Source organism: Hipposideros armiger, unplaced genomic scaffold, assembly GCF_001890085.2.
Source record: "Hipposideros armiger isolate ML-2016 unplaced genomic scaffold, ASM189008v1 scaffold_0, whole genome shotgun sequence".
NCBI classification, from domain to species: Eukaryota; Metazoa; Chordata; class Mammalia; order Chiroptera; family Hipposideridae; genus Hipposideros; species Hipposideros armiger.
The window spans coordinates 1,107,423-1,128,683 of record NW_017731350.1 but is presented as its reverse complement, the minus strand read 5'-3'; the positions used below and the strand labels follow the sequence as shown (position 1 = coordinate 1,128,683).

General features: G+C 47.6%; 1 protein-coding gene across 1 annotated transcript in view; it reads left to right on the top strand.

Moving 5' to 3' along the window:
• PLB1 (phospholipase B1) overlaps window positions 1-21,261 on the top strand; it is a 91,500-nt gene that overhangs the window by 9,322 nt on the left and 60,917 nt on the right. The window contains exons 8-15 of the mRNA XM_019658242.1: window positions 333-425; window positions 1,536-1,592; window positions 6,536-6,607; window positions 7,401-7,469; window positions 9,777-9,840; window positions 17,331-17,389; window positions 19,273-19,346; window positions 20,900-20,943. Coding sequence (XP_019513787.1) covers window positions 333-425; window positions 1,536-1,592; window positions 6,536-6,607; window positions 7,401-7,469; window positions 9,777-9,840; window positions 17,331-17,389; window positions 19,273-19,346; window positions 20,900-20,943 — 532 coding nt within the window. The remainder of the gene's footprint in view (window positions 1-332; window positions 426-1,535; window positions 1,593-6,535; window positions 6,608-7,400; window positions 7,470-9,776; window positions 9,841-17,330; window positions 17,390-19,272; window positions 19,347-20,899; window positions 20,944-21,261) is intronic.

Below are 21,261 nucleotides of genomic sequence, written 5' to 3'. Positions count from 1 at the left end.
TCTGCAGAGCTTGGCCCTTGCGCAGAGCATGGGAGCCCTACCTACATGCCGGGCTGGTGTATCCTTCTTGAGCTCCCAGAGAATATATTTCAGGTCTACCTATCTTGGGTATTAGTTGAAGCTGGGGCTTCAGAGGAAAATGAAAACCCAATTTAGTTCATCAAAGGGCCCAAAGGGTGAGACAAGAGGGAGCTTCCTAATAGCTTTCAGTTCAGAACAGCACATGGCGGGTGATTGTGACCGAGGGGCAGCTGAGAGCTCCCTGGTCGGAGGATAGGGCAGGCTGTGCCTCGCACATGCTCCTCAGTGCATATCTCCGCTCCCGTCTTCAGGAAAGCTGGGAACGTCTCCTGGCCTCCAGCAAGTACAATGATCAACAGGCCTTCACAGTGGTTTTCCAGCCCTTCTTCTACGAGACACACTTGGTGAGTGAGGGCGGCCATGAGGAGCCTGAGCCACCCCCTCCCCCTCTCCTGCCCCGCTGGGCTTCACTGAGCCCAGGATATGCAGCCTGGGGAGGAGGATGGGGGACGCTGCTATTCTCTTATACCTTTTTCATGATTTTCCCTTGGGGTTGGAGAGGCCCATGAGGCAGGTTCTTAGAGGCAGAGCGGCCCAGGGGTAAGGAGCACGGACACAAACCAGACGGCTCCTGGCTCTGAAATGCGCAAGCTGTATGACCTTGGGCAAGGTGTTGGCGCTCTCTGTACCTCGGTTCCTCATCTGGGAAATCAGCACCATTATTAATATTCCCTCCCCCTAGGGTGGTTGTCAGGATCACATGAGTAAATGTGTGTGGGGGAGACACTTAGAGCAGGGCCAGGTGCTGGGGAACCCCCCGGGAGCTCTTGGCTATTGTGACTTTTTAGGATAGAATTTCCAGGGCACTACGTCACCCTCCTCCCTCTGCAAACTCTCTACATCCAACCCTGGAAGAGAGGGTAGTTCGCATCGCTCCTCTCCATCTCCCCCCCCCCCGCCAAGGTCCCTGGGCACATGCCCCTTGCCCCAGTGGAGTGCCCAGACCATGACCATGGTGGTGGGTCAACGTATGCTCAGCAGGGGCTCTCTGACACGGCTGAGGCTTCACTGTGTGTGGGGGACAGTCCCTCCCTCTAGGCTCCTGGCTCCTGTCTGTTGGAGTCATTGTGGCCCCTCTAGGACTTAACCGATGTTTACATAGTGGTTTAAAAGCAGGGCGAGGAATATCAGTTTCCACCCCCTGCCCCTGCTCAGACCACATGTGAATCACTTTCCTGTCACCGGTCCTTCTGCTATTTAGTTCAGTTATGGAGAACCCCACGATAATAACAAGCAACCAGAATTTGACCTGCTCCTGCAAATCCTCACCTCTGAGCCCTGACTCCAGACAGTGGTCCTATAAGTGCCTGCCATTATTGATGTGGAAAGGGGCTGAGAGAAAGAGCCTGGATGGACCAGGACCACCCCATCTCGGTCAGGGAGGGCTTCAAAGTGCGTGGCAGGTCCACACGCTCTTTGGGGGCACATAAGGTTCTTATCTGGTTCTTTTTCAGGGGCACCAGCCACTTCAGGATCCCACCACACTTGCCTTGAACCTCTGGAACAAAATGGTGAGTGGCTGGGGGTCCCGGGAGGCTGCTGTGCCAGCCTGGGGGTTTGGCTTATAGAAGGAGGGGCAAGGCCACCACCACCATGCCAACTCTGCCCACCGCTTTGATGGAGGGGCTGCAGGATGCCAGCAGGGTCCCAGGATGATGATTCTGGGCCACCAGGGAGCCTTCCCATCCCTAGTGACAGGGCTGTGCTGCGGCCCGGACAGTGCAGCCCCAGCCCCACTCTTCCCAGAGGCAGGGGAGTTTCCTCAGCATCTGTATGGGAGACTTCACTTGGAGTGGGGCACCAGGGAATAGCTCACACAACAGTTCCAGGCCAGCTTTCCCTCACTTTACACTTAAGTGCCATGCTGTGGTTTCAAAGGCCCAGGATGGTGCCTGGGATGCACATGGACTTTAGAGTGATGAAGACCTGGTTCTAACCCTATTCCATCTCTCGAAAGTTGTGTGAATTTAGGATCTCAACTCCCTTTCTGCAAAACCCAGATCATAGCACCTGACCCAACACATGTCAAGTGTGTAGCTCACTCCTGACCCACAGTGAGTACTCGACACAAGTTGACCCTTTTTACTATGGTTACAACAGGCTTTCCCCACACCTCAAATGTTGCCCAGGGCTATCTGGGATTAGTCAGTGGATAGAATATAATGTCAAAACTTTGAGCCTTTCTAGGGCACCAGACAGAGACCTGATTTTGCCTTTTTTTCCCCCCCATCCACTCTGCCCTATATTTAGAATTCCAGTGACAGAGACTTAGTTTTCTTCTTTTTTGGATTAAACAATTTCTTCTCCGTCTTTTCAATGGATGTACTATGCTGAGTACCATGAGCAGCTGTGTTTTAGTGTGAATTTGCCAGTAAGACAGAGAGCAGAAAGGGAGATGGGGCCAGCCCCGCACAGCCCGTATCAGTGGCATCATACTGTCCTTTAAGAAAGCATTCGATTTCTTTGAACGAGGACTCTTGTCAGTGAGCCTGACCCTTGGGTGGGATATTTCCCCCAGGAAACCCCTTGGCTGCCGTGAAGAGCAGAGGAAAGGAACCCGACCCCTCCTGCCGGAGCCATCCTCCCTCTACCCTCTCTCTGTGGGAGAGAGGGGCTGATTATTCCAGCTCAGCCCAACCTATCTCCTCCTCCTGCTCTGTCACCTCTCTCCCAAGCGACAAAAGGGCACCTACTACATGCCCTCCCCGGTGCTGGGTCCGAGGAAGGGACAGAGACACACTAAACGGCCTATGCCCTCACCGAGCCTAGGGTGTAGCTGGAAGGGTTAGACGACCCAGAGGAACAAGAGTAAACTTGAACTCAGCCTGCAATGATGTGACTGTGGACCCAGCCTGCTGGACTGTGGACCCAGAAGGGATGTGGGCCAGAGGTCAGGAGAGCCCCCACGATGGTGGGGTTTGAATTGGCTTTGTAGGATGTGTCAGAGGAAGTGAGGACAGGCATTTTAGTCAAAAGGACCTTTGTGAGCCAAGGACATGGAGAAAAAGAAGGAGCCAAAGGCATTAGCAAGGGGCAGCAGGAGGCTGGTGTAATGAGAGGAAACGTGGGGGCAAGGAAGCCCTGAGAGCCAATGAAGCACCTTGAACACCAGAAAGAGGGGCTGGAGAGGGCAGATAGGGAGAAAGGGCTCCTCTCTCCTCTTTCTCTCTTCATCCCCCTTGCTACTGAGTGTCACCAGTGGTGGTGGCAGCAGTGATAACTGCCTTTATGGAGCCCGAGTAATGTCCAGTCAAACAGGCAGGCACAGTGTCCTAGAACCCACTTGAGGGTGAGCACAGAGGGGAACCAAAGGAGTCACACTCAAGGCCAAAGGACGGGGACACAGTGGATGTCACCAGGGCTATGAGGAGAAAGAGATGGCTTTCCTGGGTGGACAGTTCCCCTGCTCTCTCTCCAGACCTGTCCAACCAATCACCAGCCATTTTCCAAGGAGAGTTCTCAGGGTCCTTGCAGCCAGCCCAGAGAAAAGGGAGGGGTCTCCCCCAGGCGGGTGTGTGCCTTGGCTTCTTCATGGGGGAGTGGCCAGGTCATCCCATGGCTCGAGGAGTGAGCACAGCAGCTCGAACACATGGACAGCTCCTGCAGGCATGGACTAGTCCATGGGAAACTGGGAGTAGAACCGGTTAGGGCAAAGGCCGTGGGGGGAGGAGCCAGAAAACCTGGATTCTGGTTCCAGCTGTGTTTTCAGCTGTTCCTTGAGGTGAGTCATATGGCCTTTCTGGGTCTCCATTTTCTCTATTTTCCAAAAGGGTATAGTGAGCCTCAGCCAGCCTCCGAGGGCCTTGGGAAAATACAGGAGCGGTTCACCCTTGGGTTCATCTTGTGTCCTCCCAGGAACACGGGGAGGCCAAGAGCCTCTTGCATTCACCTCCTTTAGCCTCTGCTGTATTGGGCTTAGCCACAGAGGTGAAAGTCAGGTATGTCCATCCGTGCTCACATTCGCAGACACACTGCCTCGAATGAGGGCCACCCTCATGCGTGGGGAGCAGAGAGAGGCCAGTGGAATTGCTGAGACCACAGGGGTCCAGGTTCTATGCTCCTATCCTTCACCACACCCCAGGACTCAACGGTAGGGGTGGCTGTGCAGGGCCACGCCAAGGTCTGCTCCCCCACCCCCACCCCAACAAGCCCCAGCATAGGCATAAGCTCCGAGGGCCAGTGGAGGGAAACTCCACACACTCGCATGCTTCTGAAACACACTGTCTCAGCAGAATGAGCCCCCCAAACTGAAGCTGAGCTCCTGGCACAAAGCCGAGGAAGAGTTTGTGTTGGAGACTTAATTCATTCCCTAGGCCCTTTCTGCCTTCTCCTCAATGATTTCTGATCATTTTTACCCAACAGTAATTTTAAAGAGACCCACCTTTAGGGAACTCCATTCCCAGGTCCCTCCAGCCATCACTGACCCCCACCTTGTGCCAAGCCTTGTGCAGGGTGCTAGAGCCACAGGGCAGGATGAGAATGCTCAGAAATTGCTCACAGTTGAATGGACGTTCTCCTTGGACAAAATGTCTAAGGTCACCCTCCCATCCCTCCCCGGCTCCAGGTAATTTCAGGGCAGCAGGGAAGCTGTTCATAGCGGATATGAACAATTAAAAGACTGAAAAGTGGAGTAAAAACACAAATGTTCCTGTCATGTACGTGCCTCTGTGTGCTGAGTCGGTGGCAGGAGGAGAGACATGTGAGGGGTCGTTTGAAGAAGCACATCGTTCTCCATCCTGTCTGAGGACAGAGGGTCAGGGTGGGTGTAAAGGGGGGCAGTGGAAGCAGGAAGGATGCATGTGACTAATAGACATTTAGGACAAGGTTCTCAATGAAAATGGGTCTATCGGGAAAACCTGTGAATTTTCCTTCTTTGAGATCCTTAAGAAATGCTCTGCTGTATCCGTTCTAACAGAATCATTAAGATGTGGCTCTTTCAATGTTTCTTTCCAGATTCTATTGTTGATTAAATTCTTGAAAAACTGAAGAGAAGAAAGCAGGCTAGATCGCCACCAACCCACTACATGCTCCCTTTCAGAACAGGCCTGAACTTTCGGGGCGGGACCTCCCACTTCTAAGAGTGTCTACCATCAGAATAAAACTGAAAGAAGCTGGGAGCCCCAGTTCCTCCTCCAGCCCTTGAGCTAAAGGGTTGCCACTCCTTTTCCAAATGGTTCATTATACCCCCTTATCTGATTTTGTCCATTTGGGGGAAGAGCCAGTCCCGAGAAGGGTAAAGTTCTTTCCTGTCTCGTGTTTAGTGGGCACAGATTCCGGGATAAGATATTGCTGCAGAAGCTAAAGTCCTCATGGAGGACGGCAAAGCTCATAGCTGGGCCAGACAGGGTGCTGCAGCCTGTGACCTCCTGCCTCTCATGCCCGCCCCAAGGTCCTTGGAAGGGAAAGTAAAGAACAAAGGTGTCATGGGGGCCTAGCACCTGTGGGCAGTTGGGCTGATGGCAAACGTGTGGCTCTGCAATGGTCGAGATGGTGCATGCAGAAGAAAGTGTGTGATCTCTCAAAGCCACTGCCCTTTTCTTTTAAGTGTTTACACACGTATAATGATCATGTAAAATGACAAAAGAAACCTTAAAAATCGATCCCACATCAAGTTCTTCAACTGCCTTCCCTTTCCCCTTGTCCCCACGATGCTTTCACCTGACTTGCATCATCAGCTCGTTGCCCCTGCTGGGACACCACACACTGTTTGTCTGTGCTATTACATAAGCTGTCATTATCATCCACCATCACTCATTCCTGAATCACCAGACATTCTAGTTGTTTGTGAGGGTGGAGGTCATGTTGTGTCCCATGTCACTGTACTCCTGTGTCCTAGTTCAAGATGTCAAACTTGACCCAGGACCCATAAGTTGCTTCACTCGCACTGGTATAAGCAGTTCTCAGGTAATAGAGGGTTTCGTTCTTTCCTGGACGTGAGTTTACACCCACAAAGGGAAGGGAAGCCCTGGGGAGAGGGCACGTGCTTTACACAAGAGCCATGTGCTCACCCTTCCTTCCCATCCTGCTCTCTTCTCCAAGGGACATTGAATCAATGAGCCAGCCAACAGCTGGACAGTAAGGAGTGGGGACAAGGAGGCAAGCTGAACAGCTGGCCCCAGGACGACCAGGAAGCCATGTGACTCACTGAGAGATATTTGGTTGGATCCAGGACACCAGTGTCCTCGTCCCAGTCCAACCTCTCATGTTCAGTTTCTCCTTCTGTGATGTCAGGAGGGGGTGGGCTAGGAATCATTGATTTCTTTGGTGCAGCTGGACCCTACCCTGGAGTTTCTGACTAAGCAGGTCTGGGGTGGAGGCTGGAAATTTGCATATCTAATGTGTTCCCAGGTGATGCTGCTGGTCCAGGGTCAAGCTCTGAGAAATACTGGATGCAACAGGCTTTGCTGCCACCTGTGCATAACTTCTCAGTTCTAAAGATCGCCTTCTTTTCTAGATGGAGCCAGCAGGAGGGAAAGATGAGCCAATCAGTGCAAAAGAGAGGAGCCTGATGAAATGTCCCTCTCAGGTAGGCAAGGGCTGGGGAGGAGAGAAAATCTTTTGCTGAATTAGGGAGAGATGGGGCCACTGAGTGGGCTTTGCTGTGACGTGGGAACTTACCTGGCTGGGACATAAGTGCCTTCAGAATCTTGGGTCTGCTTTTCTGAGCCTGAGCATAGATGTGCATACTTGGCACACTTAAGGTTTATGCTTTTGCACCAAGAGAGCCGTTTTAGCAAAACCGAGGCTCTCTCTACACCCGTGGAGGGCCAGGGGACAAAGCCACATCTCACCTGACCCTGAATGTAAAGATGGGTTTCTTAAACATGTGCCTGATATATAGTAAGCATATAATTAATGTCTGTTGCTGAATAAATGGATGAGAAAAATAACATAAATGAGTAGAATTCCTTTTATCATTTAATGCTAACCAAAGTTTTGGCTTTCTTGAGGAATTGGTGAGTTTTTTGTGACTAGGTTATAAAAACTATATAATTCACCCTGTTTCCCTCTTTTCTCTGGCTGCCAGGAAACTTCCAATGAAGTTTTCTTTTCATGGAAATGTATGTGCTTTGCCTGGTAGCATGGATCTCCTGGTAGCGAGCAAGAGATGCTGACTATGGCAAATGGGAAACTTCAAAGCACTAAGGGAACTCAGGGAACTCAGGCAGTACAGTGAAGAAAAGCCAGAGAATGATTTTCATTTAAATGATGATATGAATATTCCAAACTAGCCAAAGTCATTGCTGGATGATAAAGTCTGATGATTAAAGGGTGCAGATCTTTAGGTCATGGTGATAACACATTACTTTTCTCTGCAGGAGAATCCGTATCTGTTCACCTATAGGAACAGCAACTACCCGCCCATGTCGAACAAACCCCAGCCTGAGGTATGGAGAGGTTTTCTGTGATAGAAAAACATGCAAGCAAACCAGGGGCCATACCCCTTGCGCACTCTTTAGGCCCTTCCATGGGGTTCCTTATGTCCTGGAACCCCACGAGCAGCATGGAAAGGGTGAAGGAGCAGGTGTGTGGCTATCTCCTGATGCTTGAAGCAGGTCTGCCCCGCGGCTCTGTCTTTAGAAGGGCCTGGCAACCAGCCTCCTGCAGCTTCTCGGGGTGTGTGGGAGCTCAGCACATCCTCTTCCCTGTCAGTTTCGATGTAAGGCAAGATTCTTCAGCCCTTCCCAAATGCCTGACAAGTCCTTTTAAACTCACCTGAGGCCTTAATCTGAAGACGTCGTTAGGAAAAGGCAGAGAAATGTGGTGAAATCTAAAGCCAGACTGCATGGAGACCAAAAGGCCTCAGAAGTCGGCCTACGCCTCACGCTCCTGGCATGCTTATTGCTTATCTCGTGACTTTTTCTGATACTTCCTGACAAGATTAGATAGGGCACCTTGCACTCCTCTGAGGAACCGAGAAACTCTTGCAGGTTGATGTCCTCTTTCTCAGAGGGCTGGAGACTGGATAAGGGTGGACAAATTCCATCCCAGTGCCATCCTGGTCTCCCTATTGTAAAATGAGGGTGAAAGTTGCTCAAGGTGATAACCTCCACCACAAAGCCCAGGAGATACAATGAGACAGATTTGACTTATCAACTTGTCCCACAATTTCTAACTCCTATCAGCAATGAGGGTACCTCTGGGGGGCAGCATGGCACAGTGAGGTGAGAGAACTGGCTCTGGGTTCAAATCCAGGCCCTTCCTTTTACTGGCTCTGTGTCAAAGGACAAGATGCTTAACTCTCTCGGTGCCTTGTTTTTTAAATCATAGTCCTTACCTCATGGAATTGTTATTAAATTGTAATAAATAATAAGTATAAAGCATGTCTAATGGTATCTGGCATGCCATGAGTTCTAGATAAGTGTTGCTATTATCACCTGATAATAGGAAGCAATACATTCCTTCAGGATACAGTTATTGATTACCTGCTACGTACCACTAGGATACAAGGTCATTGAGGGCAGGGACTCAGAGCAGGTACCTAACCATTGTTAGTTGAATGACTAAGGGGGTGGGTGGGTGGAAGGATGGCTGCTAGGCATAGGAGATCAAAAACGTCAATTAAAAACAGCAATAAAAAAACTTTCTTGTCCTAAGGAACTTGGTCTAGTGGAGTCAACCAGCAATTATAGCACCATGGAATAAGTGCTGTAATTAAAGTTTCCACGGAGTTTTCTGAGAACACAGAGTCTGAGCAACTAACTCAGACAAGAGAGAGTTGAAGAAGATTTCCCAAAGAATCCCCATGACCTTAGCCTTGAAGGATGACTAAGGTTGAGCTAGGTGGATGGGTATGTGGGGGAAATGGAGAGAGGGAAAGGGAAAGGGAGAGTAGAAACAAGTGCTTGGGCAAAGACATGGAGGCATGGAGAGTGACCCAGAATTGGGTCAACTCTGATGGTTTAGAATATCTGGGGGCTTCTTAGGCTATGCTAAGAAGGATGGATTTTATGCTGATGTTAATATAGAGTAGAACTATATTTACTATTCAACCAACAAATACCAGGAGTGCCAAAAAATGTATACAAGTGGACACTTTGGTCAACGTTGCTCAAGCAGTAGTTCGCCATCATCAGAAGTGTCTGGATGCTGATGGTAACCACTTTGAGCACCTCTTGTAATTGTGGAAGTCAAATATGACTTGTATTCATCTTTTGTTATCGGTATATATTATTACAATTTTAATACAGTTTTCCTTTCTTAAAATGTATATACGTTGTTTTGGCACCCTCTGTATTTATTGAGCATCTACTGTGCACTGTTCTAGGCTTTGGGGATAGAACGATACCCAAAACACAAAAACCCTGCTTCCACTGAGAATTTGGGCAAGAGAGTGCCCAACATAACATAGTTATGTTATGTTGAGAGAGCTACTCCTCTGAATGGATTCAGAGGCTGAGGACGAAGCTCACAGGACTGAAGGCAGTGCTGCTGTAAATGTTGAAGTATTGCAGTAGAGAAGTAACAGAGGCCTGGACTGAGGCTGAGGTAGAGAGTCTAGGAAAGAGCAGACATGTTTGGGAGCATTTGGAAAGGATGTTATAGATACCCAGATATGAGTGTTGGAGGAGAGGCAGAAATCTTAAAAGACACTTAGGTTTCTACATGAAGTGATATTTTCCAAAGACCAGGCTCCACTTCTCCCCCAAATCCCCATGTTCCCTTTGTGCTTATTTCTCTTTGTCTTATTTCAGGCGAGAGATGTACTGGAAGTCAGGTGCCCTGACAAGGATCCTTCTGACACGATTCCTACCTCAGGTACATCGTTTGAGTCAAGTGATTTTTAAACTCATTCGAGGCCTAAACAAACAGCAATCTTAGGATGACAAGGACTTTCTACACCATCTGAGATGCACCTGAGGTTTTTCAAGGACAATAGAAGTAGCTCTGAATGTACAGGCACACCTCGTTTTATTGCGCTTCACAGGTGTTGCATTTGTTTTTTACAAATGAAAGGCCAGACCCTTCATCAGCAAAAGATTATGACTCACTTTATTGCAATATTGACTTTATTGTGGTGGTCTGGAACCAAACTCACAATGTCTCCAAGGTCTGCCTGTACATTTGCAAGTTTATGCCTGTATTTGATTATTATTTAACTAAAATATATGATATGATATGAGATGAGATGAGATATATGATATGTGATGTGATGTGATGTGATGTGATGCGGCATTATATGAGCTATGATATGATAACATTATCAGAAGGCATTTACCAGGCCATATGTAGCGAAGAGCGCAGTGCTAGTTCGGTGAGCTGGATGTCATTGTCCCTGCCTCTAAGCCTTGAGGAGGTGAATTTTTTCTCCAAAAAGCAAAACAACCTTGAAGCAGGAAGCAAAAGTAACCAGTCCACACTCCCTGTTGGAGCCATATGCAGGATGCACTCAGACACCACACAGAACAGGAAAGCACGCTGTCTTACAAATGTGCCGTTTTTACTGCTGTTCAGTATTTCCAAAATGACTGTTGTGGGGCCACGAAAATGTGAGTTATGGAATGTTCTAGGCAGAGACCTTCCCAAAGAGGATTTGCCTAAGGCTGAGCCTTTTCCTGGAGGCCAGCCAGTCTGGGAATGATGGCCGTGTGCCTGTATTATGGGAACTCACGGGGGGGCTGTACGGTGACCTGCACAATTCAAATCATCCGCCCAGGAGCATTTCTGCAGCAGTGAGATAGGGCTCTGAAGGGTAACTTGTTTTTTGGGTTTGTTTTTTTTATCGATTTGCTCACTTGTTCATTAATTTATCAGATGCTTTGTTGAATGCCTGCTATGTGCCTTGCAAGATAGAAAATTAAGTTCGGAGATGTCAGCGACTAGCAGGAATCTTTCGGGGGTAGTCAGATTACCTCCTTTTGCTGAGTGTCAGTAGAACAAGTGAATGTCCTGGCTGTTAGCCTGCCCCTCACGCATGTCTCAGCCCTGCACACTCAAATGAAGCCCAATGACTGGCCAGTCAGTCAAAAATCTTCTCACCAAAACTCTGGCATATTGGTGCTTGTTCCATGTTGCAGAATAAAGGAAAAGGTGATCTCTCTCTCTCTCTCTCTCTCTCTCTCTCTCTCTCTCTCTCTCTCACACACACACACACACACACACACACACACACACATACACACACTTACTCTTAGTCTTTTAACTTTTTCCACCACACTTGGTGATAACTCCCTCCTATTGGTTAGTTTACTAGCAGGTTTTTAGCAACAGGAACAAATGATTAGCTTCATATGTAGGTAGACCCTCCAATAGCAAAAACTCAAAGATGTACCTATATATGTAGGTACTTGTGCATGTGTGCATGTGTGGGCAGGGGTGGGAGGGCGGGGGGTGAGGGAGAATGTGAATGATTTAATAGCCATGCTCTTTAGAGTGAAATAACATCCATCCCCTTTTTAATCTTATCATTCTGAAACGATGCCCCATAAAGCACTTTGCAATCTGTCTAGATTGTGTTCCTGTCATGACAATGATAACCAACAAATCCCCGAGAGCCTATCTCCACATCAAAAAGCCACATAAAATGTGAACCTCTTCTTCATTCCCTGACCCTGATGATTGTTGTTTATTGGCACTTGAAGGTGTAAGTGCAAGAAATCTCCAGACCTTGAGATCTGAGATACTCTGGTGACAGGAGCTGTTTGAATACGCAGATGGATAGATTTAGGCCTGCTTGATCTAACCCAAGTGGGCATGGGACCAAACACTCTCTCCAACCAGGTGGCAGCACTTACAGATCAATGCCGGGCCTGGACTTCTGAGTCCCACCTGAAAAGTGTCATTTAGACGAATGGCCGCAGCTCCCTGCACTGTAATGAGAAACATGTTTCGTTACTGTGCATAATCCAGGATGGGACATTTTGATCGTCCTTGTGACTGCTGGGGTAAGCAAAAGGACTCAGCACAGGGCCACATTATTACTTTCCCCTGATAATTGTCATATTTCTGGTGAGGTCGTTCACTCTTCTGGAGATCATGTTTGCAATTTCTAATCAAGATGAAGGCATCTGATACATACTTCTAAGAGCAGGTTGTCTTATCTTTAGATTCCCAATGACTCAGCACCTGGTAGGAGCCCATAAATATTTGTTGCACTAATCTGAATTATCGCGTATCTCTAATTCAGCCAATCAACAATTCTCAGGGTTGAAAAAAATCTTCAAAGCCAGCTAGACCAAAGAGTCTTCTGTAAAAATGATTTTTCTTATAACTATTTTGCCTTCAGAGTCATTTTCAAAAAACTTCTTGGTTCGTTCCCTTTCCTAGTGTTTCTCTCAAACCCATCCACAGACACACCTAGCTAACCAAAAGTGATGTTTTTCAAAATAGGACACTGCCTTCATCAACAGGCCAGGAACCCTGGCAGCCAGGGTGCCTCACTCTCATTCCATTAGAGCCCACAGGTGATAAACCTCTTCCACTGACACATGGGGCTTCGTGTGAGATACATAGAGCTGATATAAATAGTTTTTAAAATGGCATTGGGTAGCCGATGAATGCAAGCTTCTAGTTTTTCCCTCTCATTCACTTCACACATGCAGTTTGCTGGGTGCTATCTCCTGTGGGCTTTATAATTTCATAAACCCTTGTGTCCTTTTTTATATCTCCATGGCCCGAATAGAGTTGGGATAACTAAAAAAAATTATGTTGGGCCTGGTAGGTGACTTAAGGTTTTCCCAGTGAGAAAAGCAGTAGCATTTTGCAAACAAAAGAGTAGTAATAATAAAAAGGAGCCAGAGGGACATGGCTCCTTGGCTGTCTGTTGAAGTTGGCTGTCTTGAAGTCATGCTGCTAATTCCATGCAGGGTGGGGGTGGGGGAGAATTCACAGTATTTGAAAAGTAGGGATCCACAACGCTAATTATATGTCACTGTCACCAATAGTATGAATCAGAACTATTCACTCATTTAAGCCATTGACTCCTTTCTAAGTCCCTGAAGTCATTTGGCTAAAATGAGCTATTCAAAAGCTGAGGTGAAAAATGTCCCAGGTTAACAGCACTGGGTGATCCCTAGGGGTTTCACTTCATTGTGAACCAGAAGTGTAATGTCCAGAGTAGACCCTGAAGCTGTTTCTATAGTCACCCCCTGTTCCTGGGGTTTGAGACTTAACCTAGTCTGTGACTAGGAAGTCATGACGCCCTACAGGGAATAACAGCCTGCTTGTCCCTAGGTGGGACCAGCCTACTAAGCAAGTTCAAACTCACCCCAAGATGTTTGGATGAGTAAGTGTTTCCCTTCCCTGTAGTTTCCATCACTTAAAGTTTCAATTACTGTCAAGTCCCTGACACAGAGCCCCTTACTTAGGCTTTTATTTCATTTAACACATTTCTTCAGCTCCTGCTATGTGCAAGACACATATTTCTTCATATAAACGCACAGTGAAGCATTTCAAAGGCAGAAACAAGGTTCCAACCTTGTACCCGCAGTTTACCACCATTGCAAAAGCCTTTATGCAAGTCCCTAAAATCAAAGAGCTTATGGGTTGAGCAGCCCTAGCTGACAATTGAGAGGAAGTTGGTTTTTCAGATTATGGCTATGGGTGGTTTAAGTTGTTGGGTTACACAAGACAAAATTCCAAAGTGCCAAGTCTTTCTCCTGGGTGTAACTCTTCATGTATAAAGAGTACTTTCCCCAATTCTGTAGTCTAGTCTACCGTTTCCTTGCTATTCATGATATTTCATCATTTGGATGGCCTTCTGATAAGAGGTCCCCTCTGTAGAAATCTTGATAAGTTAATGATGTGTTTATCAATCTTTTTCAAGGTGGTGGACAGTTTGTACCAGATAATGTTTAGCTAATCCACCCACACAATTTTAATCTTATCTCTAAATAGTTCTTTCCCCAAGGAGAGCAATTGCTAAATTGTCTTTGTCATAGATGGTGATATTAACAAAGCTCAAATCAAGGTCTACAGATATTAAACCAATGACATGTGTTGGGCTCTATCTTAATAAAATCCCAGATAAGTCAACCCATCCCAGTCTTGGTTCATTTGGTTTATTATCTCTTGCAGGAAATCCTTTAAAATGGCTAACAGGACAACCGCCCCCCCCTCCCCCACCCCACACAATCACACAAATCAATCTGCCCAAAATATATATATGCACATAGATGTAGGCGTGTGTGTGTGTGTGTGTGCATGTGTGTTTTCTGTCTGCTACCAATTTTGAAGACAGGAATGACCAGTTTCAACTGCCTCTTTATCAGATTGCAATGTGCTTTTGATGCAAATCTATCCATCTCTTCCACATTTTGCCAGGCCCAAAGATTTCCCCTACCCTTTGCACACTAGCTAGTGTTCACAGAATTCACTGTATTGCGCATTATGGCAACAGGAATATGGTGATTGACTGTCATTACCAGGAACTAAAATAAACCCTCTAGAGCTGAGGGAAAGAGGTTTTATTTTCTGTTTTGTTGCGCGCCCCACCCCCACCCCCTTTTTTTTTTGCCCACAGCCTGATTTCTTGGAGAGGAGGTCATTTTTTAAATTCTCAGGCTCAGCCCAATGGATATGTGCTAATGTGTGCAGCTGGCTTTGTGATTTGATATTGTTCTTCTAACCACATATCCTTGGGCCCACTACAGACTTACTAAATCAAAAATTCTGAGGGTCAGACCAACCATCTGTGTTTTAACAAACTCTCCGGATGATTCTGATTCATGCTCAAATTTGAGGATCATGAATCTATATATTTTGCATACACATATTCACAATTATGTATGTGTTCGTTTGCATGCTATCATAGGTAGAGGCAGGGTCTTTTACTTTTCCAATGAGCGCAAATCCTCAGTGGGAGTGGCAGTTCCCCATCTGCAGACAGCATTGAAGTCAGGTGACAAGATGTCTCTGTGGAAAGAGACAAGACCTAGATCTCCAAGTCCCTTTGAACATTGTTCCCACTGAGTGTTAATGTAGCTTCCTCTGAAGGTATAATTATACAACCATGATTTGGAAGTTGACGAGTGAAGTGGGCTATATGTAATCCAGTCGTGTTGAAAGCATCTTGTTTTCTGTGTTTCACTGCATGTTTATAGAGTGACTTGGCAAAGAAGAGCTGTTAGAAAGCCTCCTTGCAAACAAGTTTCAGTTTATCCATCTTGAGCAACGGCCCACTGAAATGATGGGTTTCTTCCCCCTGGGAGTGAGCCACTCCCTGGTGCAAATAATATATTAGTCTTCTCCCAAGGCATGAAAGCTATTTGACAATTTAGTTCAGCACTGAACCACTAGAGGCAACGGAAACCTCATTTAGGAGTAAAGATGGAGCTATAGCAACATCAGAGTGACTATGGGCGTAAGATGCTCTAGGGGAGTGGGACGTATTGGGGACAATAGGAGATGAGCATGTGATTTGAGGGGACAGAGCTACATATGGCATAAGGAATCTTAGGTGTGGTCCCCAAAATATACTTGGATTCACATTCATATGTGTATAAGGTAAAGGGGTCGATAGATATAGTGCAGGTGTACATATATAAGTTATTGTATATATGTGTGTATATATATATACATACAATATATATATACACACATATATATTGTATATGGGGAGGGGGAGAGAGAGAGGGGGAGAGAGAGAGGGTGAGAGAGAGAGAGAGGGAGGAAGAGAGAGAGAGAGAGAGAGAGAGAGAGAGGGAGAGAGATCATGCAATATTCATGTTAGCCAGGCATAAAAGACCTGTGGCCCTAACCTACCTTTGAATGTTATTTTTTGTTAGTTTCCTTCTGTACCCTTCATGTAAGCCAAAATGTCCGACTACCTGTTTTTCACAGACTTCACAAGCTTTCTTATCCTTTATGCTTTCCCCTCCATCACCCATCTCTCTCTCCCTCATCCTTATCTCATAATGTTTTGAGGCTTGGTTCAAACACTGCCTCCTCCATGAAGCCTGCTCTGAACCACCCCACCACGCCCCTAGAGGCAGATCGCCCCCTTAGCTCCAGACCTTCATATCACTTTATACCGCTGAGTGTTTATCAGCCTACAAATTATTGTAACTATGGATTCCTCCTTAGCCTGTGAGCATCTTGAGGACATTCAACATTTCTGATTACTGCTTAGTCCCCAGTGTACCCTGCCACACTGCTTGGTGTTGAGTATGTTTGCCATATGAGTAAACAGCAGCTTAGTGACATCACAGTATGTGCTTAAACTCAAAAGATAAAGTCAGGCTGTGGAAAATGGTTTGGTGGTTCCTCAAAAAGATAAACATAGGATTAACATATGACCCACCAATTCCACTCCTAGGCGTACACCTAAAATAATGGAAAACAGGCATTCATATAAATACTCGTACATGAATGTTCATAGCAGCATTATTCACAATAGCTCAAAAGGTGGAAACAACCCAAATGTCCATTAAGTGATGAATGAATAAACAACAGGTGGTATGTCCAAACAATGGAATATTATTCAGCTATAGAAAGGAATGAAGTACTGGTACATGCTATTATATAAGAGGGATGAGCCTTGAAAACATTATGCAAAGCGGAAGAAGCCAGACACAAAAGGTCACATATTACATGATTCCATTTATATGAAATATCCAGAATAGGCAAATCCAGAGACAGAAAGCAGATTAGTGGTTGTCAAGGGCTGGGGGAGGGGAGGGGAGAAGAGGAAAGGGGGAGTGACTGCTTAGTGGGTGCAGGTCTCCTTTGAGGGTAATGAAAATGTTTTGAAGTAGATAGAGGTGGCTATTGCACAATATTGTGAATATGGTATTCAATGCCGCTGCACTGTTGACTTTAAAATGGTTGATTTTATATTATGTGAATTTCACCTTGATTTTTAAAAAGTAGCATAAAAGCATCTCCCTTTTCACTTTAGAGAAACTGATTTTTTTAGTAGGATGATGGATGTGATATTTTATCCCAAATATGACCAAATCCTAGAATAAATTAAATGTTGGCTGCGTGTCCACCACAATTCTTTCCTTACTCCTCAATCATATTGACCAGGGCTATTTCATGCCCTGAGGGTGACCACTCACCTTGTGACATCAGGTTCCATCGAAAGCCAGTAGACCCCCTCTGAAAGCTGCTCCACCTTCCGGCCTGAGCCCTGTATCCAGGCACCACGGCCGCTGTGGCCGAACGTTATGACAAGGACGGGCTCTTAATATCTTTGTCCAAGCTGAGTTGCTGTTAAAAATAGACTTTCAGCTTTCCTGGAAGATCTTCATTTGTTTTCAGAGGAGATGGGAACCCCGCCCTTCCATTCACTCCTGCTTGGTTCTCAGTTCACAGGCTGAAGTTGGCGGACATCAAGGTGATCGCAGCCCTGGGAGACTCTCTCACGGTGAGTTACCCCAACTGTGGGAGGAAGGGGCAGGAGAGGAGCTGGCCTTGATTCATTTGGGGATCTGGAGAGAGGAAACCTCACTCCCAGCTCTTAAACGTCAGTGTCTCAGAAGCTGATGTGCAGCCCCTCTCCACACCACTCACTCCCCCCGGCCCCGGAACCGCATTCCTTGCCCACCTTGTTTTCCCACCTCCACTTTCACCTCGTGGTTCCGCTCCCAATGCCAGAATGAAAGGGGGAGCAAGAAGTAGGGGGACCCCAGCGGAAGCATCTGTGATGGAAGTGACCAGCCCAAAGCACACAGCCAGTCCGGGGTGGAGCGGGGAGCAGAAATGGACTATGTCTCCCACCCACATGTATTGCTCCTTCAGAGATCTGGTGCTTTGCCCATGTAGGAAAGTTAAGGGTGGGGTGAAGACAGGCTGAGATAGGAACAAGTGTTCATGGGGGTAGAGTGTGAGTAAATGGGTCAGTGGAAGAGACAAAGCTGCTAAAAATGATCCCAGCCCCTCCCTGCAGTCGCTCCATGGCGACACCCCAGGCCCCGCAAAGAGCCATCCATGAAAAGCCAAATCAGGCCCTTAGAGAGCCGGGGTGGGGTGGGGTGCGCCCTCCCAGACAGAAGCTTCCTTTCAACAGTGGCTCATTACAGATGAGTCCAGCCGCTGTTCTCTGGGGCAGAAGTTGGGGTCTCCTCCCGATTCTTCCCCAAAGACCAGCTGGCACCTTTCATGTCTGTGACCTGTTCACATTGACATTATCTCACTCACTATCCTCAACAAAATCCTTAAACTTAACCAACGAAGAAGATGAAGCTGGGTGAGGGGGAGTCCGTGCCCACGGCCACACTGGGCCAGGACCAGAGCTCACGGGTCCTGCCTCTAAGTCCAGCATTCTATCCCTGCACGATCGCTGTCTCCTCCATGACTCCTCCGTGACGCTTCACCCCCAAGTCCATACTGCTCATAATCCTCCGGGAAGGACAGACAGGCTGGCTCTTAGCACGGCTTATCCCGACCACGGCCTGCTGGTGTGGCCCGATACCACCTCCCCCACACTCCCTCACTCCTTGGCTCTTAGAAGAGGCTCTGGGAATAAGGAGTCCTCAAGAATCAGCACAGCTGTTCAGGACTTCCTTGGGAGACAGCACTTTGAGTGTGACATACCTGGCAGGTGGCAGAGGAATTGGGCACCAGAGCAGGGATCCCACCAAGGGGGTGGGGGTGGGGGCCAATCGTCGAGGCCCACCCTCCTCCGAGGCCCTCCTCCCCAGGCTGCCTGGGAGGCCAGCATACCCTTTGGAATGGTCCTTCTCAGAAATAACACAGATGGTATATATGAGTATGACAGCTGGGATCACTGTTAAAGGGCTTTAGGCAAGGGAAGTGCACCTGCAGAGTGGGTCCAGGCTGTGGTTTTAAAAGACCCTGCCCTTTCTGCAGCTGAGGGGTAGGTACATGGCATGTCCTCTGATTAATTTTTAAAATTGTACGTGTGAGGTATATGGATATAAAAGGATTACAATATGCTTCCTTTTATGACCAACTTCACAACTTTTTTTTTAATGAGGAAAACAGGACCCGGAAATATGTCCTTTTGGAAAATGGACACCGTAGTCTAATTTTCAGAGCACGCTTGCTAGCCTAGCGTCACTTGGTCTTGGTCCGGGCAGCATTTCTTAGGGTGAGGCCGAGCTGTGGAGGGTCCAGGAGTCCCAGCGGGAGCTCTCACCCATCTCTGAAAAGGCAGGATATGCATCAAGATAGGAGCTCGTGTGGATTCTGGGTTCTAGAGAGGACCCCGGCATTCCCAGCCAGGACAAGAGGCAGACCTTCTGGCCGGTGGGCAGGGACACTCACCCCCTTGTTGTTCCCTCTCAGGCAGGTAATGGGGCCGGGTCCAAGCCTGGGAACGTCTTGGATGTCTTGACTCAGTATCGAGGACTGTCCTGGAGGTGAGTAAGGGAAGGACAAGGCCCTGGAGACCCCTCATGGCAGGTCAGGGAGGGCCAGCGGGCATTATATAAAACCATGCTTCTAGCAGAGGGATGAGTCAGCTAGTGTTTTTTCATGAGAAACTTCCAGGTTTAATTCAAAGAAGGCATTTATTAGTTCCCCCAAACCACCGCATTCCCCAAAACAGGAGCTGAGGCCTGAGCCGGAGGAGCTTGGGGGAGAAACTATATAAACGTTTGGGTTGGAAAAGCTTCTCTAGCCTCCATGTCTCCCTCCGGGAAGTGATCTCAAAAGGAGGCAGTGGCCTTTGAAACCAAAGTTGAGTCTGAGCCCTGGCTGTCCAGCTCTGTGCAGCCTTGGGCAAGGTACTTAAGCTCTTTGAGTTTGTCTCCTCATCTTTGATGCAGAGAGAATGTTGCCTGAGTACTGTCATGAGGATTAGAGAGACTTTAGGCACCGAGCACAGGGCCTGACACAAAGTCGGTATAAATGGGAGTTAGCATCATTATTACAGGGCCTGCGTTTTACAGATGAGGAAGCCAAGCTCAGAGAGGGCAAGTAACCTGTCCAAAGTCACACACAGCCAGATGGTAAAAGAGCAGGAAGTATACAGTCCCTGGGTCCTGACGCCTAACCTGGCACGTTCCCCCATCGTGTATTGCTTCCTGCAGGCTTGTGCCTGCCCTGGCTGAAATCAAATCCGGGCTGCCACAATCTGCACTGATCAGGACTTGACCTCTGTGCTTTGAACCCTTGGCTCATGCCAAGCATGAGAGGGCAGGTCTGGTGTTTCCTCAGCCTGGAATCTGGCTTCTCTGGCATCAACTTGAACCTGAGTGTTGAATCCCTGGTGACTTCCCTTCATGATGCTGCAGAGAGTTAAACCCCAAACACTTTCAGAACTTTTTAAATGTTCCCAGGCATACTTGGCAGAGAATAAGGGACGATGGAAAAGCAGGGAATCCAATAAACTCCGGAATGTTGCATGTTTTCATGCTCAGAAACCCATCCAACTTTGATTTCCTTGGAATTTTTGACGTGGCTTAGAAGATGGGTGCTCTCTAGAAGATGCCCTTTAAAAATGGGTTTTCCCAAACCAAACAGGAGGAGAACGCTGAGGGCAAACCTTTTTGCTGTGTTTTCAGTAATAATAGCAATGCACAGCTGCAGTGGCTTGTGGGGCAAGGCTGGCCTCTGCACGCAAGGATGGGTCACTTTCTCTGTGGGAGAAGGGGAGAAGCAAGCCCACTTGGTCCCCTGCCCCACTGTTAATAATGCTCAGAGTTAAAAAATCAACCAAGTCAGTCAGCCATGACCATTTAAATCCATTTCTTGTGTGGATGTTCCTGTTTGTGAGGAGAGGAGAGAGGAGTTGCTATATTCTGGTTTGTTTTTCAGGGTGTTTTTCTGTTGTTGTTTTTAACTGAAATAGGGCAGGCTCCAAGCTCCCAGGAGAGAGCTCAGGAGAGGGGTCTGTCTTGGTAGTGTCTGAAGTGTTTAGGCGTCACTGGCGTTTTCAACCTTCATTTTATTTTTTGTTCCCACAACACAGCGTTGGCGGAGATGGCAACTTCAGCAGCGTCCTTACCCTGGCCAGTGAGTACTCACTCCCGCGGGGTTTCGGGCGTGCTCTCCCGGCCACCCTGCACGTTACGTTTCTGCAGCTCCCTCTGGCGGCGGCCGCGGACTTAGCAGGAAACCAGGTGGCAGAACACAGCCGTATTCGGCAGGGGGCGCTGCTTCCCCGAGGCGTATACCTGCTCTGCTTCTTGAGAGTGACTTTAAGCCTGGAGGTGTTTTTTTTGTTTGTTTGTTTTTAGAGAAATTGTGTTTGTCCAAGGAAGGAAGAGAGTCAGAGAGGGAAAGACATCTCAGGCCAAATCTTAGTGGAAATCGTTATTAAGAAATGATTCA